The following is a 25,220-nucleotide window of genomic DNA, read 5'->3' as shown; positions in this document are numbered from 1 at the left end:
CTGCAGTGGTTTACTTAACGAATGTGGCAAGAAAGGTTGTAAAATGGGGCAGAACTCACTTAACAATTGTCCTGCTTAGCAACAGAAATTTTGGGCTCAATGGGGCAGTGGTGAGTTGCCTCCGGTTCGGACTGGTTCTATAGAACCGGTAGTAAAACCGGCAGGAGGCTCCGCCCACCAACCCCGACGTCATCAGAATACTTCTGCGAACCGGTAGTAAAGGTAAGTAGAGCCCACCCCTGCAATGGGGGTCATAATTTGAGGACTACCTATATTCTCTTACTTACTGCAGGATAGGAATGGCCTGAAACAAATCTTAATAGTTAAAAAGGAAAACAGCGGTTCATAAACAGACTTCCCAACCCTACCAGTGGTGGGTTAAAATTTTTTTACTACTGGTTCTGTGGGTGTGGCTTGGGGTGTGGCATGGCTTGGTGGGCGTGGCATAGGAAGTATACTGTAAAATCTCCATTCCCACCCCACTCCAGGGGAAGGATACTGCAAAATCCCCATTTCCTCCCAATCAGCTGGGACTTGGGAGGTGGAGAATAGATGGGGGCAGGGCCAGTCAGAATTTTTACTACTGGTTCTCTGAACTATTCAAAATTTCCGCTACCGGTTCTCCAGAACTGGTCAGAACCTGCTGAAACCCACCTCTGATCCTTACCTCCAGCACAGCATCACAGCAGATGGCAGAGGGCACCAGCGTCTTCCGAGTGATCGCAGTTGTGCACATTCCAGCGGATATGAGAGCAACGCAGGAGAGACGCTTCGCCTCCTTTGCACTTGAGGTTGTCCAGGAAAATGTATCCTTTGCCCTGGCCATACTGGGCTTCTCCAAAGGCTGCTAAGGCGCTTCCACAGCCAAGCTGCCGACATACCACTTTCACATCCTTGAGATCCCACGCATCATCACACACCGTCCCCCACTGAGACAGGTAAAACATCTCCACCCGGCCTTCACAGCGATGGCTGCCATTGACCAGTCGCAGAAAACCTAAACATTGGAATAGGAATAGGAATATAGTAGTGTAACGTAGCATAGCGTAGCGTAGCGTAGCGTAGCGTAGCGTAGCGTAGCGTAGCGTAGCATAGCATAGCATAGCATAGCATAGAATAGAATAACAAAGTTGGAAGGGACCTTGTAGGTCATCTAGTCCAACCCCCTGCCCAAGCAAGAGACTCTATACTATTTCTGACAGATGGTAGTCCAGTCTCTTCTTGAAAGCTTCCAGTGATGAAGCATCCACAACTTCTGAAGGCAAGTTGTTCCATTGGTTGATTGTTCTCCCTGTCAGAAAATTCCTCCTTATTTCTAGGCTGAAACTCTCCTTGATCAGTTTCCATCCGTTATTTCTTATCTGGCTTTCGAGCGCTTTGGAAAGTAGCTTGACCCCCCTCCTATCTGTGGCAGCTGCTCAAATATTGGAAGATTGCTATCATGCCTCCCCTGGTCCTTCTCTTCACTAGACTAGCCATGCCCAGTTCCTGTAACTGTTCTTCATATGTTTTAGTCTCCAGTCCCCTCATCATCTTGGTTGCTCTTCTCTGCACTTTTTCTAGAGTCTCAACATCTTTTTTATAGTGTGGTGACCAAAACTGGATGCAGTAGTTTAGATGTGGTCTTCCTAAGGCTTTATAGAGTGGTATTAGTTTGACTGATTGAGGACAGAATGAAATACAGGAAAAACACAGCGTGGTAACATCTATGGAGATTCTCAACCATCCAGGTCATGGTTGTCCCAAACATGCTTTTTCCAAAAGACAGCTGTTTGTTTCCCTTTGGAAACATTTCGCTTCTCATGAGAAGTGAAGCATTTTCAAAGGGAAAAAAACCAGGGGTGAAATCTAAAATTTGTTACTACCGGTTCTGTGGGCATGGCTTGGTATGTGTGTGTGTGTGTGTGTGTGTGTGTGTGTGTGTGTGTAATGTGACTGGGTGGCCGTGGCCAACTTTTTTTTTTTTACTTTTAAAAGCATTTTTTCTACAACCTTAAGAGGTTGCAGAAAAAAATGCTTTTAAAAGGCTCTGACAATCCCAGCTGAGCCGCGCGATCAGCAGAGGCTTTTTTTTTTTTTACTTTTAAAAGCATTTTTTCGGCCAAAGAGGTTGTAGAAAAAATGCTTTTAAAAGTAAAAAAAACAGCCTCCGATGATCGCGCGGCTCAGCTGGGCATGGGGGGGGGATGCAGGGATTTTTGCTACTGGTTCTCCGAGCCACCCGCCGCCATCGCTACCAGATCAGGCAATCCGGTCCGAAACGGGAGCATTTCACCCCTGAAAAAAAACCAAGAAAGTTCAGCTGCCTTTTGGAAACAGCACCTTTGGGATACAGTCTCCTAACAATGGACAAAATTGGGAGTTTCCTTCGAAATCTGTATCTTAATCCTACAGGTGCTCAAAGTCACACCAAAAAGTCACGCCAAAAAGTGCAACTCCACATATGGCCATCAGAACCTAGCAACCCATATCCACATGCCGCGTTTGGATAAGTTGCAACTATTGTGAGTGTATGGCTTAGCACAGTGATGGTGAACCTTTTCGGCACCAAGTGCCCAAGCCGGAACGTGCGCACGCTGGAACCCCAGAAACTCGAAGACTATGCAGAGGTAGCACGCAAAGCCCTCTCTGTGGCCACGTGCACCGTCACCAGCTACTCTTCTGGTTTCTGGTGCACGCACACCCGCCGGCCAGCTGGTATGCCGGAGCACCGGAAACCCGAAGATCAGGTGGCCAGCGTGCATGCGCGTGCTGGAAACCAGAAGAGTAGCTGGTGACGATGCACATGCCCACAGAGAGGTCTCTTCGTGCCACCTCTGCATGGTCTTCGAGTTTCCGGGGTTCCGGTACACGCACGTTCCTGCTTGGGCACTACGTGCCGAAAAGGTTCGCCATCACTGTGCTAAGCCATACACATGCCATCATGGGCTTAGCATGTTGTATAAGCATAACCCCTAAGATCAGTTTGTGGTTGTAGGAGATGACCAGGCTGAGCCTGAAGAAGGGGTCACTACACTTCACACAAGAGACCTAAGTCCACCCCCCACCCACCCATGAACTCTGTTGATTCTTACTTAGGACCAAGTTGCCTTGACCGTTAGTACTTCAGATTCTTGTGTATAGGTAGCATGAAACAAACTCATAGTACTTTTAAATCCTATCCTGAATCCTGGTTTCTTGTGCCTAATAGTGGTCAGCATAGTGGAAGAACTCCCCAAATAGTTTAATTCACCAACCAAATTATACCTGTTGGGTATACCTTTTCGCTGGCTGAGGCACCGGAGGCTGGTCCTTTGCTGTTTGCAGGGTGGCCCCGTGGGCCAGATCTAAGCATCAGGCGGGCCGAATCTGGCCCACGGGCAGTGGTGAAATTCAATTTTTTTTTACTACCAGATTTGTGGGTGTGGCTTGGTGGGCATGGCAGGGGAAGGATCCTGCAAAATCTCCATTCCCACCCCACTCCAGGGGAAGGATACTGCAAAATCCCCATTCCCTCCCCACTCCTGGGGGAAAGATATTGCAAAATCTCCATTCCCTCCCCATTCCTGGGGGAAGGATACTGCAAAATCCCCATTCCCTCCCCACTCCAGGGGAAGGATACTGCAAAATCCCCATTCCCTCCCCATTCCTGGGGGAAGGATATTGCAAAATCTCCATTCCCACCCCACTCTGGGGCCAGCCAGAGGTGGTATTTGCCCGATCTCCCAACTACTCAAAATTTCCGCTACCGGTTCTCTAGAACCTGTCAGAACCTGCTGAATTTCACCCCTGCCCGCGGGCCTTGAGTTTGACATCCCTGCTCTAAGGCAAGAACAACATCACAATGCCAAGAGCAGCTGGGGGTTTACATACCGTCTTTGGGACGAGTGGTGGTTGAAGTTGTGGTAGCAAAAGTATCTTCTTGCAAGGAAGCCCCTAATTCTTCTGCTCCTGCAATCCAGGGGGAAAAAAGGCACAGACTAGCAAAGAGGAACACGAGAAATGCACGTTCAATTAGTCAATTTTGAGATATAGGTCTTTGTTTTTAAGGGCATGTTTTAAGCCCAGTCTGAATTAGGACCAGTGGTGGGATTCAGCCAGTTTGCACCTATTCGGTAGAACCAGTTGTTAACTTTCTAAGCAGTTCGGAGGCTGGAAGAAATCTTATTTTGTTTTTTCCCCACTTTACAAGACTAATCCTGTAAGGAAGGCAGGAAAGAAACATTCTGGTGTTGTTTCTAGCCTAATCTTTATTGCCCTGCTTACAGAAACTGCCTCTCTGGTTAACCCTTATTACATTGTAACAGTTAAGGCAAAGCGCCCATAAACGTGAGTGACATTGAGTTCGTCACGCCCACACGGTCACATGACCATCGAGCCACGCCTACCCATGTGGTCATTAGGGCAGAGAACCGGTTATTAAATTATTTGAATCCCACCACTGATTAGAACTGGTGTCCAATGCATCTGCGGATATCTCCTCTGGGTCCTCTCCCACTCCCACCTTGCCTGGTTTTCTTTTTTTAGAAAAAATAAGCACCTTTTTAATTCAAAAGTAACAATATTGGAAGCAGGCTAAGCAAATCTATAAACTCCAGCACCACTCTGGTTTGCAAATTTACCTCTGGTCTCTGCCCAGGCACCCTACTCTTTCCCCAGGGAACAGAGAACAGTTGCAGCTGAATGCTTTCTTCTATAGCCCACCGACCCAGAAAAAATAAGCAAAGGTAAAACTGAAGCAACAGGAAATACTCTCAAATAGAGGAGCTGCTTGGAGCAACTTAGCAGTTTTGCTTTGGTAAATGACTGTTTTTGTAACTGGCCATAGCACTCAAGAAAATGCTTTGGGGATCAGCAAAACGGAGTACTCATAATATGGTCTGAAAATTTCACATATGTTAGAAGAGGTTGCCTGTGAACTGAGCATTTACATTTTTCTGAACAGCAGATTAAAGGCAGAAGATGCCTTATTTCTCCTGAGAGAAAGCTGAAATGGGGTTTGCGATCCACTTCGTACACACACACACACATACACTCACAAACACACCCATTTTGCAGGGAGTTGTAATGGTAAAGGTAAAGGTTCCCCTCGCACATATATGCTAGTCGTTCCCGACTCTAGGGGGCAGTGCTCATCTCCATTTCAAAGCCGAAGAGCCAGCGCTATCCGAAGACGTCTCCGTGGTCATGTGGCTGGCATGACTCAATGCCAAAGGCGCATGGAACGCTGTTACCTTCCCACCAAAGGTGGTCCCTATTTTTTCTACTTGCATTTTTTACGTGCTTTCGAACTGCTAGGTTGGCAGAAGGTGGGACAAGTAACGGGAGCTCACCCCATTACGCAGCACTAGGGATTCGAACCGCTGAACTGCCGACCTTTCAATCGTCAAGCTCAGTGTCTTAGCCATTGAACCCCTGCATCCTTAAAAAGTGTCCCTGTATTCACTCTGCAATTTCACTCCTGAAGCAGAGAATCGGAGGGGTCAGTCATGATGAAACTTTTTTTTTTATTGAAAAAGTTTTCAAATACAAAATTTTTCCCCCTTTTTTTTCCCCTCCCCCTCCCCCTCCCCCTCCCTAACCCCCCCCACCCGTCCCCCCCTGTGACTTCTTCATAACAAAAAAAACCTAATTCATAACAGATTACTTACCCCCTCCTCTAAATACTGACCTTTACTTACTAAAAATATTATTAATATTATAACATCCCCCTTTATCCATACATTTCAAGAAAGGAAAAAAAAAGAAAAAAAAAGACATTATACTATAACATTATATATGTGTATGATAATTTTGGAGGACAGTGGGTGAATAAGCTAGTTTGCAGACTGATTAGTTTAAGAAAAGGGATTTTTAAGTGATATGTTTAGGGGAGTGGAGGAAATGGATAGAGTGGAATAAATGTTAAATTAGGTTTTACGGGGAGGGCCGCTTTGAAATGCTATAGTAATATATATAGATCAAATGTTAAAGTAGGATTTATTGTATAGTTTTAAAGTGGAAGGTGGTTTTGAATTGTTGTAATAATATATAGATATAAGCTTGGGAGAGGAGAAAAAGGGTAGATTATTGTCAAATTGGGAGTCATAATACTATTTTGCTAAATTAGTCATGATGAAACTTAACACTTGCATCTCTCACCTCTGCAGAGGACACCAGCATCTTCATGATGCCCACAATTATGTTGTCCCCATCCCAGGTTAAAGCAGTTGGTCAGCTCAGTCTCTGTGCCAATGCAATCCACGTTGTCCAGAAGGATGGGCCCACTGCCGTAGCCGAAGTAGCCCAGCACGGTAGCCCCAATGGCTGTGCCGCAGCCCAATTGGCGGCATACTACCTGTGCGTTGGGGTAATCCCAGTCATCATCACAAACCGTCCCCCAGAGGTCCCCATAAAGGACTTCCACCCGACCTTGGCAGCTGTTGTTCCCATTCGCCAGGCGTATGCCGCCACCTGCTGGTCAGAGTGGGAGAAAAAAGAGAGTGAACTGACATGTCCAAAATGACAATCTTCAGAGTTGCAATTAATTTGGAAGGAAGGAAGGAAGGAAATATCCTGAATTCACTCAGGCTGAAGCTATCTTTAGAGAGTTGTTTCACTCACTTGAGGCTGCAGAAATATTTTAGTGGACACAAATTTTAATTTTGTGTAGATCTCCTTGTGGAAGAGCAGACCCTTTGGACAAAATTCCAGGCACCTGAGCTGCCTTCTTTCCCCCTCCCCTCCTACAGTAGTGGCCAAAATTGTGGAAACCTTTTGGGAAAAGTGTATTTTTGAGGTTTGATAGCTAATAACACCACCTTTTTTGGGAATTTCAAGATAATGATATTCTACTGCTGGAATGGCCTGGGAATAGCCCAGTCCTTAACCCAATTGAAAATCTATGGAGCCAACTAAAGAAACTTGTTGGTCAGAAGCAACCCAGAAATAAAACCCAGTTAATAGAAGCAATCATTCAATCTTGGTTTCACATTATAACAGCTGCAGAACTAAAAGACTTGGTTCACTCCATGGGAAGACGTTGTAAGGCCGTAATTCATGCTAAAGGTTACCCAACTAAGTATTAACTGACGTGATAATTTCTGTATATCTCGTTTTTTCTACGTGTTTCACTTTTCTTCTTTATACTGTAACTGCTATTCTAATAGCAAATCCTTCATAAAGGTTATTGCATTACATTCTTGATTAAATTATTTTTCCATTGATATATAATTTTATGGTACTACTCCTCCCAGTTATGCAGTTCGATTCTCACCATTGGCTCAGCCTTCCATCCTTCCGAGGTCAGTACAATGAGGACCCAGATTGTTAGGGGGCAATATGCTGACTCTGTAAATTGCTTAGAGAGGGATGTAAAGCACTGTGAAGTGGTATATAAGTCTAAGTGCTGTCGCTATATTGCCACAAGGGTATGGAGGTGATTGTTATGAGCAGAACAGGAGAACAGCTGCAATCCAGGTAATGGCCAAAATTTATTTATTTTATTTATTTATTTAATGGGACTTGTATGCCACCCTATCTCCACAGGACTCAGGGCGGCTCACAACGATTAAAACAGAACAAACAGACCATTAAAACAGAAGTCCAAGTTAAAATTAAGAAATTCAATAAAACCCAGATTAAAACCCCCATCAGTCCAAGGCGGCCAGGTGAAATAGCCAAGTTTTCAGCCCACGGCGGAAAGAGAAAAGGTCGGGGGCCACCCGGAGCTCCAAAGGGAGTTGATTCCAAAGGGCAGGTGCACCCACAGAGAAAGCTCTCTCCCTGGGGGTGGCCAGCTGACACTGTCTGGCCGACGGCACCCTGAGTAGGCCCTCCCTGTGGGAACGCACCGGGCGATGGGAAGCTGTTGCTGGCTGCAGATGGTCCGCCAAATATCCCAGGCCTAGGCCATGAAAATGAAAGAACTCTGAGTCCAGGGAGAAAGATTAGGGGGGGGGGAGGGAGAGATATAAAGGGAGTTAGGATATCCGTCTGTCAACAGGATAGGTCCCCTCAAAACTGAATGGAATGGGATCAAATTTGGTGTGGTTGAGAAACTGGCAACAAAACCAAGTTCAAAAAATGAGATGGATCCAGTTTAGGATCCTACAGGAGAAACACCCAGGCAACAGCTTGGAATGTCTTTTAACAGTAACAGAGTTGGAAGGGACCTTAGAGGTCATCTATTCTGATCCCCTGTTCACGCAGGAGACCTGTGCTAGGGATTCGAACTGCCGAACTGCTGACCTTTCTGATCGACAAGCTCAGTGTGTTAGCCACTGAGCCACCTCCCTGTTCTTCCCAAAGACCCCTTCCCATCTTCCTCCAGGTCCCATAATCCAGAGCAAAACACATATTTATTTATTTATTTGTTTGTTTGTTTGTTTGTTTGTTTGTTTCCATTTATATACCGCCCTTCTCCAATAGGACTCAGGGCGGTGAACAGCCGAAATAAAAACAGAACATACAAAATTTAAAAGCAGTTTAAAATGATTAAATATTTTTTGGCCGTAATTTAAAACAACCCAATTTAAAATCAATTAAAATTTAACTCAAAACTGTGGGATCAAGCCAGCCCAGCTAGTTGAAATAAATAAATTTTCAGGGCCCGACGAAAAATCCGGAGGTCTGTTATTAGCTCACCCTGTGCTTCCTGAGGCATGCATACACCCAAACACACAGAGAGATACAACAAACGAAAAAAGCAGAAGCACACACAGTCATAGTATGATAGTTCATTACACCAGGGGTAGGGGACGGGGGCCAATTGCCTCTGATGACCACCGCTAGTAAAGGATTGGAAAGAATTTCAGCAGCCCTGCTCCGTCCATTTTCCTGGGTTTATTCATATTATCAAAGCCAATCCCAGAACTTTCCCTGCACGGTTTTGTACCAGCTGTCATTCCATCTGATGAAAGAGAATCTGCTTTTGAGATTTCTTTCAAAGAAGGGGATTTTATTCATGCTTTCAATCTATTTAGTTACTGGGTGGCAGAATCGTATTTTTCACTGTACCACAATCTCAGAAAGGTCTACTGGGAGGGACAAAAAAGACGACAGCTGTGACAACATGATTGAAACCCCACCCTTTTAAACATCTGCTTGGCCCATAAAAAGGGGATAGAGCTTCATTTGTCATCTTAGAATCATATAATTAGAGGGTTCGAAGGGACCTTGGAGGTCCAACCCTCTGCCCAAAGGAGGAGTCCCCATATTATAGCAATAGCACTTAGACTTATATGCCACTTCATAGTGCTTTACAGCCCTCTCTAAGTGGTTTACAAAGTCAGCATATTGCCCCCAATAATTTGGGTCCTCATTTTACCAACCTCAAGAGGGATGGAAGGTTGAGTCAACCTTGAGCCAGTGAGAATATATTGTTTTATTATGGCTGTTCACCGCCCTGAGTCCTTCGGGAGAAGGGCGGTATAAAAATATAATAAAATCAAATTAAAATCAAATCAGAATCGAACTGCCAAACTGCAGTCAAGCTGGCAGTCAGCAGAATTAGCCTACGGTACTGCATTCTAAGGACTGCACCACCACAGCTATCTTAGACAAATCATTATCTAATCTTTTCTTGAAAACCTCCAGTGATGGACCACCCACAATTCTACAAGATGCTCCATTGATTAAAAGTTCTCATTGTCAGGAATTCCCTCCTTATTTCCAAGCTGGATCTCCCTCTGACAAGCTTCCACTCATTGCTTCTTGTCTTACCCTATCTTGTCTCCTACTCTTGTTCTACCTGTCTTGATTTTGTTAACCTTTCCTTCCCCATAGATACCCCAGCTAGGTTCCCTTGCTTTAATTTAGTCATCATGAGTGAATTCTTTCCCTTGGCTTGAAAAAAAAAGTATTGGAGAACTTCTACTTTTCCAGGATGAATCCAGTGGTGGGATTCAAAATGTTTTACTACCGGTTCTGTGGGTGTGGCTTGATGGGCGTGGCAGGGGAAGGATACTGTAAAATCTCCATTCCCTCCCCACTCCAGGGGAAGGATACTGTAAAATCTCCATTCCCTCCCCACTCCAGGGGAAGGTTACTGCAAAATCCCCATTTCTTCCTGATTAGCTGAGATTTGGGAGGCAGAGAATAAATGGGGGCGGGGCCAGTCAGAGGTGGTATTTACCGGTTCTCCGAACTATTCAAAATTTCCGCTACCATTTCTCCAGAACTGGTCAGAACCTGCTGAATACCTCCTCTGGATGAATCACCCCCCCCTTTTTTTGTCCAAAAATGTGAAAATTAAAAGGGCCACTTATGTCTGATCAATACTATAATATTTTCATAGCATCCTGGACTTGTTTCTTGGTACAAGAATATAAAAACTTACTTCTTTTTTCCAACGGAAGAAGGGCTGAAGTCATCGCCATCTCAGTTTCAGAGGTGGGCTGAATTTTATCCTCGGTGACTGCAAAGACATGCAATTGTGAGAGCGTTCCCACCCTGATGTCTATGTAAAATGAATGTCAGAAAGATGAACTATTCTCTGTTGTTTAAACCCATTTGACGGAATCGCAGAATTGGAAGAAAAAGACGATCTAACCTCTCCTCTCGTGAAGAAAATCCACAACTACAGTAGCCTTCTAGCCTCTGTTTAAAAACTTACATGGAAGAGGTTCAGTAAGCAGCTGGATCCATGATCAAATACAAAAATATTATTAAAATCCCAATTTTCTTGAGTTTAATCCCTTTCTCAGAGTTTAAATTGTTGGGCTCCTACCTATTGACAATGGGGATTATTGAGTCCATTGATTATTACCTAAACAGATGAATACAATAAAATATGTATCTCCTCTTAATGGTTGCTTCTCCAGACCCAGCATTCCCCAATTCCTTCAATCTTGCCCCCTTTGAAACTTGAGTTTCAAATCTCCGACCAGTTCAAGCCATCCAGTCTAAGCCCTTTCCACTTTTCAATATTTTTCTGAAATTATGATGCCCAGAACTGATAATGATCTTCAAAGTATCACCTTAGCAAAGATTAAATCACTAGGTTCTGAATAGGCTGCTGGGGATGTGTCTCAATCTTTAGGGAAGAGCATCTGAGTTTTGCCACTACTTGATCAAGCTCTTCAAAAGCCCTCCCTGAAATAGTAATAATAATCCTGGTGTGGACATATCTCCAATGCAAAAGTGACAAAAGAAACAACAAACCGTGATCCTCTAAGCAGTGGTGGATTCAAATAATTTAACAACCGGTTCTCTGCCCTAATGACCAGCTGGGTAGGCAAGGCTTGGTGGTCATGTGACTGTGTGGGCGTGGCCAACTCAACATCACTCATGTCGATAGGCGCTTTGCCTTAGCTGTTACTATGTAATAAGGGTTAACCAGAGAGGCAGTTTCTGTAAGCAGGGCAATAAAGTTTAGGCTAGAAACAACACCAGAATGTTTCCTTCCTGCCTTCCCTACAGGATTAGCCCTGTAAAGTGGAAAAAAACAAAATAAGATTTCTTCCAACAACTGGTTCTCTGAACTGCTTAGAAAGTTAACAACCGGTTCTCCCGAATAGGTACAAACTGGCTGAATCCCACCATTGCCTCTAACCCCAAACACTGAAGCCAGATAGCTCATATACTGTCACCTAGAACTTGGGGGAGGCCCACAGTTCCTTCCAAAGTGCCACCAAATTGTAATTATTAATCCTTCCAAGGGCTAAAAATAAGATTAATTTAAACAATGAAGATAACATTTAGATTTGCTCTAAGTTCTACCCAATTCTTTACCTATCAGGGTATCTGTAAAGATGTTGGAGGGATGATGGGTAAAAGAAGAAAAATTAAGATCACATTTTCAAAGCCACCAACTTTTTAAAACCATCCCTACAGAAACCTCTGGTTCCCTTTACTTGCTCAGAGGTCGAATGTGGCCCTGGGTCCAAGAGTTAGCCTTCCTGTATTAATCAGCTTGTTCCCTTTTTCAATACATCACTGTAACATCTGGCCTAGTTTTGGTAGTCTTCCTCAATAGGGTGCCCAGGTATATTGCTCTAAAATTTCTTCCTCCCCCAGCATGGGAAGACATAAGAGCCACGTCAGAAGAGTTTGATTTGGCTCACATTCCCTCCCCTCAAATTTTGTGATTATTATTATTATTATTATTATTATTATTATTATTATTATTATTATTATTATTACTATTACTATTATTACTATTATTATTTTTATTGGACTTATATGCCGCCCTCTCTCCAAAGGACTCAGGACGGCTCACATCAGCGAAACAATCCCAATAAATTCACATTAAAACAGACTAAAACAGACTAAAACCAATTTAAAACCAATTTAGAACAGTAGACCCCATCAGTCCAGGCTAGGGCATTTAAACAGCCATGTCTTAAGCTCGCGGCGGAAGGTACGAAGGTCCGGGGCCAATCGAAGACCCAAGGGAAGTTGATTCCAGAGGGTGGGCGCGCCCACAGAGAAGGCTCTACCCTTGGGGGTCGCCAGCCGACATTGTCTAGCCAACGGCACCCTGAGTAGGCCCTCTCTGTGAGAACGCACCAGGCGATGGGAAGTCGATGCTGGTTGCAGGTGGTCCGACAGATATCCTGGGCCTAAACCATGAAGGGCTTTATAGGTCAACACCAGCACCTTGAATCTCACCAGGAGGGCAACTGGCAACCAATGCAAGTCGCGCAGGAGAGGTGTAACATGGGAGTATCGGGATCCTCCCATCACAATTTATGGAGAGTGAAACACGATTTATGGAGAGTGAAATTATAGACATGGCCCCTCTTACCTGTGGCTGTATCGGTGAATGATTCTTTATAGTCCTCTACCACTAATGTAGTGATTGGCATAATGGTGGTTGTTGTCCCTAGCCCTGTTGAGACACAATAATGCCAAGTCAATATGCTAGCAACAGATTTCCAGCTTGTTGTCTGCTAAGGAGTTAACTCCATCAATCAATTTCTGGTGAACTATATTTTGTTCGTTAAAATATTACATGAAAACCAATTGATGGGTACTTCAATTATTTCTAATAATTCTAAAAATAAGGAAAAAGGCAAAGAAGGTTGGTGTCCTTCAACCTAGCCTCTGGAAATCTTATAACAGATCTCTATGCACGCTGAACAAAAATACACAAATTAACCACATCTTAGCCAGCAAGTTGGGCGAATCCAGTTGTGTGAGCAATGCCTGGCTCAATATGTCATGTGACTCCAGAAAACTGGGTTAATTGAATACACCTTTGCTAATTATGGGAAACACTGTGGTGAGAACATACCCAGTGCCATTTCTATGCCTAGTTCAAGACGCACAGTTTTTTGACTCACAAACCTCCGATGTGACATGACTTGAGATCTTGACAGTTCAAGGGCTGCTGTTCCCACTTTGTCTATGAATGACTGCCATGGAAGCCTTATCTAGAACTAACTAACTTTCTTACTAGTAAAAGAAGGTAGGAACCAAACACGAGTTCATTTCTACTGTTGTATTCCATCGTGAGAATCTTCTTCCTTCAAGGATGCCCTGTTCTATGCAAGTTCTATGTTTTCATTTTCATCATATGTTAAAACCTTTCAATTTTGCCAGAGCAGTATTCTGTAAATAGGTACCCTCCAAATGAGTTGGGATTGTCATTCCCAGAATTCCCAAACTGGCAAAGCCAAACTTAGTTTTTGTTTAGACATTTACTTATTTCAACTCATTCTCTGGATTGATCCGGAACTCTGTTATTGTTGTGACCCGTCAGCGGCCGGTGCAGCTAGTAGCTGATTCCGACAGCGAGGAGGCTGGTGTGGTGCTGCGCCAGCAGCCTGTGCAGCTGGCACTTGAGTCAGACAATGAGGAGGCTGGAGAGGATGTGGTGCCAGGGGCGGGGATTCAGCCAGGGCCTTCAGAACTCCAGAAGCTCCCTAAAGTGAAGAGGACGAAGAGGAGGAACCTCTTCTCAATGCACAGGCGCGCAGAACTGCCAAAAGGCAGGAGTGGCTCCTCAGGAGGAGGTCTCCTCAAGAGTAAGGCTTGGGGCTAATTGGCCACTCCCTTAGCCTATTTAAGGAGGAACAGTAACTGAAGCAATTTGCAGGGAACAACTCCGTTCACATACCTTCGTGTCTTGTCTTGCTTATCTTATCAGCTTCCTGCAAATTGCTTCTGGGCATTCTGCCAACCACAGTAAGCTTTCAGTATTATTCTTTGAATTCTTGGTGACTGTTAATGCAGTTAATTAACAGCCGTTGTTGTAAAAAACTGATTTATTTAGTAAACTAAGGTTTGAACGGACTTTGTGTGTGCTGCGTTCTTTGGGGTCCGTAGCTGGGGCAGAACAGTTATTGACTGCAGAGGCCTTCAAGAAGCCTTGCTGGCTGCAGAAGAAGTTCCTGAAGGCCTCTGACAGCAAAAAGGAGGCCAGTGGGCAACACACGTAAGTGAGGTGAGTCAGTGGACAACACCCTCACCCCCAAAAATAAGCCCTAGTGCGTCTTTCGGAGCCCCCAAAAATATAAGACAGGGGTACTTATTTTCAGGGAAACACGGGGAGTTCAAAATCCCTCTGGAAGCTGCCTGCCTTGTCTAGGTTGAGGTGTCTTTTCTAACTTGCTCACCAGAGCATACGACCCCAGCATCTTCATGGTGACCACAGTTATGGATGCCCCAACCGAGGCTGAAACAGGCTGAGAGTTGTGGCTCATTTCCATCGCAATTCACATTATCTAGGAGGATGCGCCCAGTGCCGTAGCCGAAGTAGGCGTTGGTCCTGTAGGCCACCGCATGACCACAGTCCATCTGCTTGCACACCACATTGGCATCATGTAGCTCCCATTCATCATCACACACAGTGCCCCAGTTTCCTTTGTAGAATATCTCCACTCGGCCTTGGCAGGCGTTTGCCCCGTTCACCAGCCGAATTCTCCCATCACCTGTAAAGGAAACCAGAGGATCACCCAACCATCTGCCTTGCTCTGTTTATCGCTTTTGAGAGCAAGAATGAGTTATTTTTATGGAAAAGGCAGAGATGCCTACTAAAAACAACAACAAGAAGAAGACCTGAGGGGGAAAAAAACTATTATTGAGGGGCCACTATTATGCAATGTTTCAATTTTGTCCTCTGCCATGGTTGACTTTTTCTAATAAGAAAAAGAAACCACCCCCACCCCCACCCCCCAAAAAAGCCAATAGCAGTGAACTGATCATCTGAACTCTCTCATCCGGTGCTATATAATTCCATGAACAAGGCAAAAAATTGCAATGGCTATTGAGTGCCTGTAGTAAAAAGTTATTATAGCTACCAGATACCACTCTATCCAAGTCTAAGTAAATATATCTGAAATAAATGAGTACTTTTCCCTAGCTTCTACCGGTATTTTCCTCCCTTTCAGATGCTGTCCACCATATGCTACTTGTTAGGTTATAAGGCCCCTGAGACAAATATTCTTTCCTTCCTTTTCCAGACATACACATGCAAAAATAAATAAACAAGCCAGCTAAAGATTATTTCTTAAGTAAATCTAGAAAACACTTACTTTTCTTATCTTTTAACCGAGCTGTGGTTGTTTTGCTGGCAGGGTCTTTTGCTGATTGTGTGGGTAGCAATTCTACAAAGACAGAAAAAATGGATGCATGAAGATCAAGAAAACTATAGAATAATTATACCAACATCATGGCCATGTGCCACGCCCCCATCTCTTCTGTACATGCAAAGCCCTATAACGTCTATTCTATTTGCTAGCACTGATGGTGTTACCTGGCTTGGTAATGAAATGTCTTCAAGAAAACCACCAAACTCAGAGAGCACCATAACAATCCTACAACTTCTATTTTAAATTATAGTTGGTTGACTTGATGGATTTACTCAACCTTCCCAAACTTGTGCCCTTCAAATATATTTCAAGAACCTCAAGTTTTAGTACATCTAAAAAACACCAATTGGAGAAGATTGATGTAAAAAAAACAACAACTAAAAAAAAGAACCTCAGCTCTATGCTCCCTTTAGAAATAGTATTCAATCCATAGGCAATGTTACTATTATTATTTCTTCTGGTGACATCCAGGCTTTTAATTGACATACTGTATTTTTCAGAGTATAAGACGCACCTTTTCCCCCCAAAAAAGAGGGTGAAAATCTGGGTGCGTCTTATACTCCGAATGTAGTCCCACCCAGCTTCTCATACGGAGGTTTCAGAGGCTGAAAAAAGCATCAGAAACGAAGCTTCAGGAAAAAAGCCTCCAAACAGAGCTTCAGAAAAAAAGCCTCAGAAACAGCTTCAGAGGCTTTTTTTCTGAAGTTCTGTTTCTGAGGCTTTCAGAGGCAGAAAAAAAAGTTTTTTCTGAAACAGAGTTTCAGAAGTTTCAGAAGCAGAAAAAAAAAGCAAGGCACAGAGCTCACAACCAACCAACCTGTTGCTAAAAGTCACCTCTGGGAACAGCTGATTGGGGGTATTCTAGGAGGCCGATCCACTCGCCAATCAGCTTTTTTTCTTATTTTCCTCCCCAAAAACTAAGGTGGGTCTTATACTCCGATGCGTCTTATACTTCGAAAAATAGGGTATCTGGTATTTCAGGGGTAGATAATGTGATGCTCATATCACATATTGCATCTCAAGGTGCCTCCAGGTTCTCCACTTATCTCTCCCTCTCTGAAAAAAATTATCTTGCTGTGGTCAATTCTCTAAAACAGATAGTGACCACTAGATATAAAAGGATTCTGCATTCTGAATTCCTTTCCTTGTCTGAAAAACTTACTTTGTAACCCACTTCCTCTTAAGATTTTCATCACTTCCTTCGTCCCCCTCATTCATCCCTTTCTCTTTTCTCTCTGACCTGTGCAGATCAGATGCTGTGCTTATAAAAGGGAGGCGAGCACATTATAGACTCATAACTTGTAGGCAGTACTGTATTTGAAGCTGCCTTACCGCCAACTGTGTGCTTGCACACATATGCCTTAAAGCCAGTTTTTGATTCCTGGAAACGGGATGAGCCTCTGCACTTTGCTTGGCAAGGTTTTTCAGAAATGGTTTGCCATGGTCTCCTTCCCAAGGCTAGGAGGAAGCAACGGAGACTCCGCCCTCCCTGCCGGACGCTTCTGTGCATGTGCAAAGCTTCTGTGCATGCGCAGGTGCCACCCGCCCGCGAGCATGCACGCACCCACAAGCGAACTGGTAGCAACAGGATTTGGACCCGCCCCTGCTCTGCCAGCGAAAATGGAGCTTCAGGAAAATGGGCCCTCCCGAGCTCCCTTTTCGCCAGCAGAGGGTTGTAGGAGGCCGGCACAGCCAAAAACGAAGCTCAGGAGACCATTTTTGCTGGCAGAGCTCTTGGGCCACCACAGGTGCCCCCAACACGAGTGACAGCGAGCTGGCCACACCCACCCTGGCCACCTAGGTCAAACACCACCCCGATGTGGCCCTCAATGAAATCGAGTTTGACACCCCTGTTCTAGATTGATGCCTTCAACCACTACACCAAACTGGCTCTCCTTAGCGCCAAAAACAACCATATCATTATGTTTCTTTCACACATGCACCAGCCTCAAGAATATTTTTCTTATAAAAGTTATACTCACAACGTCAGTGTTGCTCTCTACATGCTATCAGCCCAACACATTGTGCCCTGTTCCCTCAAACGTTGCCTGCCCCATACTGTGCCAGCTGTCCTGATCAGATTAGTTCATTCTGATCTCCTTTTGCACTACAACTGTTCCTGGTCTAACTCAAAGCAGCTGTTTAAAAATGCTCTGAACATAGAATCCTCCTTTGCTTCTAAAGCTACTATTACTCAGCTACTTTTTTAAGGAAGGCTTCATCTTTTTTATCTATTAATTGATGAAAGCCCAGACTGAACCAGCTGCACTTTCTTTAATGAGAACATCATAGCAAAAGAGGGGAAAAACAGGAGATGGATAGCATCGTTCTCTGACTAACACATTTTATTAAAAGGCATAAACTTTCCTGAGCTGCACCATATATCTTTGAATGACATTTTATAACTTGGAAAATATGCTACCAAACTCTTTCTGATTCCTTAATGAGAATGGAAGTCCTAGTTCAAGCGTTCTCTTTTAAGAGGTGCTTAGGAAAATACAGCATTTGGAACTGGTAGAGGGCCAAACATTTCTTGACTGAAACTGCAAAATTGGTGAAATCACCAAACGTTTCACTGGCAAAACAGCCCAAAGCTGATAGCAGATGCTCTGAACTCTCTCTGCCACTTCCAGCCTTGAAATGAACAGAGGATTATCTGTTGAAGATCTGATTTAGAGAGACAGACCAGATTCATATAATACACTAAGCCAAAATAAAACCCACATTATGGCATAGTGCAATGTATGATGTTTCTGGTGGTGACTGGTTTACAGGTAGTCATCCTCAATTTACAACCATTGTTTAGCGACTGTTTGAAGTACCATATTTTTCGGAGTATAAGACGCTCCGGACTATAAGACACACCTACCTTTTTTGGAGAGGAAAACAAGAAAAAAAATGCCTCTGCCTCCCAGCAATTTGCCTCGTTGCAGCAAACAGCAAGCTTTAGTTTCATTTTCAGCACAGCCTGATTAGCACAAGAAAAAAAACATCTGCCTCCCAGCAATTTGCCTCGTTGCAGCTAACAGCGGAGGCCTGCACGGCAATAGGCAATGGCAATCCCTGCAGCCTGAAACAGCTGACGGTCGGGAGGCCGATCCAACCAACAATCAACTGCTTGTGCTAATCAGGCTGTGCTGAACCTGAAATGGACTGTTTGCTGCAAGGAGGTAAATTGCTGGGAGGCAGAGGCCAAAGGGTGGGGGCCAGTGGGTGGGCGGGGCTACATTCAGTGTATAAGATGCACCCAAATTTTCACCCTCTTTTAGGAGGGAAAAAAGTGTGTCTTATACTCCGAAAAATACGGTAACTATGGCATTGAAAAAAGTGACTTATGACAAACAGATTAACAGAGTTGGAAGGGACCTTGTAGGTCGTCTAGTCCAACCCCTCCCCCCGCCCAAGCAGGAGACCCTACAGCATTTCTGACAGATAGCAGTCCAGTCTCTTCTTGAAAGCTTTCAGTGATGAAGCTCCCACAACTTCTGAAGGCAACTTCTGTTCCATTGGTTCATTGCTCTCGCTGTCAGGAAATTTCTCACTATTCAGTTCTTGAATGTACAACTGCTGCAGCATTCCCAGTCACGTGATCAAAATTTGGGTGCTTGGCAATTGGAATGTATTTCCAATGGTTGCAGTGTCCTGGGGACATGTGATTGCCATTTTGCAACCTTCCCAGCCTGCTTCCGCTAAACAAAGTCAATGAAGGAAGCTGGATATGCTTAACTGTGTGATTCACTTAACCACCGTGGCAACAAAGGTTGTAAAGTCAGGGTGATTCACTTAATAATCACCTTGCTCACCTACAGAAATTTTGGTTCCAATGTCGTAGGTCAAGGATCAGCTGTATTCCCTTTCAAGCAGTGGTGGGTTCCTCCCGGTTTGGCCCGGTTCGGCCGAGCCGGTAGCGGTGACGATATGACGTCACCGAACCGGTTCTCTTTGTTCGGGAGCTGGGCCCTCCAGCCGCCCCCCCACGTTACTCTTACCTTTTATTTGGCTCCACCCCCTATTTGCTGCCTCCCGAGTCCCTGCTGATCGACTAGAAGGAAAAAAACTGTTTAAACTCTTGCCACGGAGCTTCAAAGGCCCACCCTAGAGCTGATCAGTGTTAAAAGACAGGGTGGTGGTAGACCAGTGGGCTCGAAAAACAAATGGGTAGACCAGTGCCTTCAAAAACAAATGGGTAGACTGGTGCCTCCAAGAACAAATGGGTAGACCGGTACAGCTCTGCAAGCAGTTAAAAGCCTGGTAGACCAGTACCTCTGCTAAATCCTAAAGAATTGTCACATGACCATCAAACCACGCCCACAAAATAAGCCACGCCCACAGAACCAGTAGTAAAAAATTTTAGAACCCACCCCTGCTTTCAAGGGATATATTAAAACCTATACCTGTTCTGGCTTTCAAACATGATTTGAATAATCTTTAATTTCTGGGTTTATATATTTTTTTAATTATTGATCTATTTCTATTAGATTACACTCAACGGGGAGAGACTTTTTTTTTTTTACTTTTAAAAGCATTGTTTCTACAACCTCTTCGGCTGAAAAAATGCTTTTAAAAGTAAAAAAAAACAGCCTCTGATGATTGCGCGGCTCAGCTGGGATCGTCAAAGGCTTTTAAAAGAAAAAAATCCTTTTTTTCTTTTAAATGCCTCTGATGATCCTAGCTGAGTTGCCTGATCGGCAGAGGCTTTTTTAAAAAAGCCTCTGCCGATCAGGCAACTCAGCTGGGATTGTCAGAGCCTTTTGAAAGCATTTTTTAACAACCTCTTCGCCGAAGAGGTTGTAGAAAAAATGGTTTTAAAAGAAAAAAAAATTGGCCATCCAGTCACATTACCCCCCCCCCCCAAGCCCTGCCCACAGAACCAGTAGTAACAAATTTTAGATTTCACCACTGGATTGGAGGGTCGACTTTGACACCAATTCCTTCCCTACCACCACTGCAACCCATCAGGCCCAAACCTTTGTACCATTACACATGACGGCCACATCTTCATAGTGGTAGCAGTTGTGGATGCCCCATCCATGGCTGCTGCACTCACTGAGGGCTGCCTCTCTTCCTTTGCAGTCCACATTGTCTAGAAAAATGGGTCCTTGCCCTCTGCCAAAAGAAAGAGTGGGAGGCATGCCGATGGCATGGCTACAACCGAGTTGGCGGCACACCACGTTGGCATCCACAATGTCCCAGTCGTCATCACACACTGTGCCCCAGGTATTGTTGTAGAAGATCTCCACCCGTCCCTGGCACCGGGTGCGTCCGTTGACCAGCCGTACCTCTGGAAGGAAGAGGGCAGAGCTACTGTCTTGAACAACTCAAGAAGAAGGACTTCAGTGGGGGAGGAAGAGCTGCATCATGGCTGGTGAGCAACTAAGGTAGGGTCAAGCAAATCATCCAGAGATAATTTTACATATTGGAATTCAAAATCCAAATGGTGCACTGGATTGGCATCAAGAAGTTAAGCAGGGCCACGACAAAAATTGCATTTAATTTAAATAAACAACAATAATCATAATTAAAGCACGGGAACAAAATCCTACTATGGAACTTCCCAATCTCAAAATGGGTAACTCTGAGTCTTCTGAAAGTAGCTGGGCAGCAAAACAAATGTCAGGGTTGGAATATTCTGCGACAGGCTATTCCGCATACCCTGTTTATGAAATGCAGTTGATGTAATTATTCTCTGCATGCTGAAGATCTCTCCCTTTGGAGTCCATTCAACTAATAGTTCTACCGGGAGCAGCTCGTGGTTTTTGAGGCATCCATTCAAATCTTTCGGGGTGGTCATTCATGAATGTTAAGGGTTATATTGCACCCTGAGGCATTATTGGGCTAAGAGAAAGTAGATCTGCTAAAATGAAAAGTTATCTGGAATATAGCTACGGCCCATTAAAAGTTCAAATTCTTCTTGGACTCAACCCACCAAGGGAAAGAATTATGGTGGCTGCTAGGTTTAGAGCCATCAACCCCAAACTTTGTGGATCACTATTTCTTCAGGTGAACTATCAGACTTCCTCAGGCAGGGCGTCTGTGGAGATTCTCAGTCATCCAGGTCATGGTTGTCCCAAAGGTGCTCTTTTCAAAAGGCAAATGGATTTTTGTGTGTGTTTTTTCTTGAAGACGTTTTGCTACTCAATCCAAGAAGCTTCTTCAGTTTTGGCTGAATGGAAGGATTCCATTCTCCACCATTCAGTCAGAACTGAAAAAGCTTTTTGGATGAGAAGCAAAACGTCTTCAAGGAAAAACACACACAAAGTTCAGTTGCCTTTGAAAAAAAGGACCTTTGGGACTACAGATGGAGTATTTCAATAAGTGATGGTTTCTCTGGCTTGGTCTAACCATCCAGACTGCACAACATCTGTTATCAATTATAACCTGCTGTGTTATAATTCTCAGGCATGCTCTTTGGCTCTCATCTTGCAACTCTGATTTCTTAGTCTCACATATAATGTCTAGTTTCAACTTGATGGTTTTCTACATTCAACTTGTCTCTCGAAGCATCCTCTCAGTTGGTCTTGGGTCTGGGCCTCTACAATTGCCCAACTTCAAGGCATGGCAACCATCAACTGGGAGGAAAATACCCAGCATGTTCTGGTGCCCAACCAAAGCTTAAAGTACAAATTCTTGAAAGGGAACTTTTGGGATATGCAATTGAGCATCATTGGCTCCTGTTTTTATGTCCAGCTGTTAGCAATAGCACTTAGACTTATATACAGCTTCATAGTGATTTACAGCCCTTTCTAAGTGGTTTACAGAGTCAACACATTGCCCTCAACAATCTGGCTCCTCATTTTATTGACCTTGGAAGGATGGAAGGCTGAATCAACCTTGAACTGGTCAGAACTGAACTCCTGGCTGTGGGCAGAGTTAACCAGGAATACTGCATTCTAACCACACTGTGCCACCACAACTGTTACAGCTGTTACTACTGGCACTGCTAAGATGCTTAGAGGCACCTGCTAACTTTAGGTGTACCTTATGCCCATTATGAATTAATTGGGCTCACAGATGCAGTGAACCATCACTTTCTTGCTAAGGGTCCATTCTCACTAAGGTAATCAAGTTGAATGTTACAGCAGATTATTTTCCATTTGAAGAGTTTTCTATTCTAAGGCCAGTTTCAAGATGAAGAAGAAGGCTATTTTAACACCTGGTTATCAGGCTGAGCTTTAACCGTACAAGTCAAGCATTTACTTTGATGAAATATATTTCACTTTGAATTACTGTAACTATTTCCTAATTGGCATCAATGTAGATAAACTAGCTTTTATTCATTTAATCAATGAATAAATCCTGAGCTTCCAACAAAACCTGTACAGTACAATCACCAGAAATTGACAAAATGTAATTGATTGATTATGCAATATCAGGTTGTGCTGAATTTTAGCCATTACATTGGTAGATTGGCAGAAGGACTTAACATGGAATTCATTGATAAAAGTTGCCTGTGAAATCTAATAAGGAGCCTTAAAACAGGTAGAGGGGAAATAGCATTTCTTACAGTTCTAAGAAATAACAAAGGGCACATTCACAAACACACACCCAGCAAAACTGGGGAGTCCCAGGTTGCAAATATTAAAATAGAAAGTTTTCTGTTTTAGTTGCCCTTCAGAAAAGCAGAAAGAAAATTATCTGTTGAAAGAATGACGTAGGAAACAGAGTTGGAAGGGGATGGGTATTGATGCTAAATCAATACGCATCCTCACAGGTGGTCCTCCGGATGCGATTCAAGGTATTGGTTACCACCTTCGGAGCACTCCATGGCTTAGGACCTGGGTATTTACAAGACCGCCTTCTGCTACCAATAGCCTCCCACCGGCCAATTCGCTCCCACAGAGAGGGGCTCCTCTGAGTGCCGTCAGCCAAACAATGTCGGCTGGTGACCCCCAAGGGGAGAGCCTTCTCTGTGGGGGCTCCTGCCCTCTGAAAAGAATTGCCCCCCCCCCGAGATGCGGAGGATTCCCGACTTACGCACCTTCCGCCGGGCCCTCAAGATGCTTTTATTCCAACAAGCCGGGCTGGCCTAATTTTTAAATTTTTAATCATTAACTTTTAACTTTTAAATGTCCAAAACGGGTAATTTTATTTTAATTAGATATGGGCCAAATTATTTAATATTTTTAAAATTGTTTTTAAATTTTATATCTGTGTGTTTTATTTTGGCTGTACACCGCCCTGAGTCCTTCCGGGAGAAGGGCGGTATATCAATTAAATTAAATTAAATAATTAAATTAAATTAAATTAAATTAAATTAAATTTAATTAAATTAAATTAAATAATTAAATTAAATTAAATTAAATTAAATTAAATTAAATTAAATTAAATTAAATTAAATTAAATTAAATTAAATTAAATTAAATTAAATTAAATTAAATTAAATTAAATTAATATGGAAGAGCCTTAAAATTCTATATGCATCTCCATATAACAAAGTCTCACCTGGAATGGTCATCGGTGCGGCCCCAGTGCTGCCAGCTGCAACAATAAAAAATAATAATAATGTAAGTTCATGCAAATTCAATTATCTCCCAATTTCAGGGCATTGAACCTGGACATCCTTCTCTATCTGCTGACTGTCAGGTGTGCTGAGACTTGCAACAGGCTGTATAACCATTTGTCTAAAATTCTTCAGCAAATCCTCCACCAAGCAGTCTTACAAGCTCAGAGTTCCCTTCCAACTCTAGGATTCTAATGACTCATTCCAGAATCCCCATCCTGTAGGATGACAGGGAATTCAGGGACCTGTTAATCCCAACACAGGGGAAAGCAACAGGATGGGGTTGGACTTTTGGGTGCTGAAATCCACACATCTATGTATGTATGTATGTATGTATGTATGTATGTATATATAGGAGAAAAAATGATCTTGAGGGAACCGTTCTTCGTATTCAAGGGAATACAAAGAACGGTTGCAGGAATTGGGTATGTCTAGTCTAGTGAAAAGAAGGGTGAGGGGCAACATGATAGCAGTGTTCCAATATTTCAGGGGCTGCCACAAAGAAGAGGGGGTCAACCCAGGGGTGAAATGCTCCCGGTTCGGACCGGCTCGGGCGAGTAGGTAGCGATGGCAGCGGGCAGTTCGGAGAACCGGTAGCAAAAATCCCTGCCCCTGCCCCCCATGCCCAGCTGAGCCGTGCGATCATCAGAGCCTTTTTTTTCCTTTTAAATGGCTCTGACAATCCAAGCTCTGACGATCCCAGCTGAGTTGCCTACCGATCAGGCAAATCAGCTGGGATCATCAGAGCCTTTTGAAAGCATTTTTTACATGGTTTTACATGTAAAAAATTGGTTTTAAAAGGAAAAAAAAATTGGCCACGCCCACCCAGTCACATTACCCCCCCACACCAAGCCACGCCCACAGAACCGGTAGTAAGAAATTTTAGATTTCACCCTTGGGTCAACCTATTCTCCAAAGCACCTGAAGGTAGGACAAGAAGCAATGGGTGGAAACTAATCAAGGAGAGAAGCAACCTAGAACGAAGGAGAAATTTCCTGGAAGTTAGAACAATTAATCATTGGAACAGCTTGCCTTCAGAAGTTGTGAATGCTCCAGCAATGGAAGTTTTTAAGGAGAGATTGGACAACCATTTATCTGAAATGGTATAGGGTTTCCTGCTGAGCATGGGGTTGAGCTAGAAGACATCCAAGGTCCCCTCCAACTCTGTTATTCTGTTATTCCTAGAAAAGTCAGGATGGTGGTTACCATCATAAAATTGAAGCCCC

The 25,220-nt window shown here is 43.8% G+C and overlaps 1 protein-coding gene across 1 annotated transcript in view; it reads right to left on the bottom strand.

Annotated features, from left to right (window-relative positions):
- Nucleotides 1–680: 680 nt before the first annotated feature.
- SSC4D (scavenger receptor cysteine rich family member with 4 domains) overlaps nt 681–25,220 on the bottom strand; it is a 29,185-nt gene continuing 4,645 nt past the window's right edge. Inside the window, exons 2-10 of the mRNA XM_070945953.1 lie at nt 23,937–23,972; nt 20,470–20,775; nt 15,438–15,509; nt 14,520–14,834; nt 12,707–12,790; nt 10,298–10,375; nt 6,121–6,435; nt 3,853–3,930; nt 681–997 (exon numbers count right to left, since the gene is read on the bottom strand). Coding sequence (XP_070802054.1) covers nt 681–997; nt 3,853–3,930; nt 6,121–6,435; nt 10,298–10,375; nt 12,707–12,790; nt 14,520–14,834; nt 15,438–15,509; nt 20,470–20,775; nt 23,937–23,972 — 1,601 coding nt within the window. The remainder of the gene's footprint in view (nt 998–3,852; nt 3,931–6,120; nt 6,436–10,297; nt 10,376–12,706; nt 12,791–14,519; nt 14,835–15,437; nt 15,510–20,469; nt 20,776–23,936; nt 23,973–25,220) is intronic.

This window comes from Pituophis catenifer, unplaced genomic scaffold, assembly GCF_029215685.1.
Source record: "Pituophis catenifer annectens isolate HBS135680 unplaced genomic scaffold, rPitCat1.0.hap2 SCAF_1, whole genome shotgun sequence".
In the NCBI taxonomy this organism is placed as follows: Eukaryota; Metazoa; Chordata; class Lepidosauria; order Squamata; family Colubridae; genus Pituophis; species Pituophis catenifer.
This window is presented reverse-complemented; position numbering and strand designations above follow the sequence as displayed.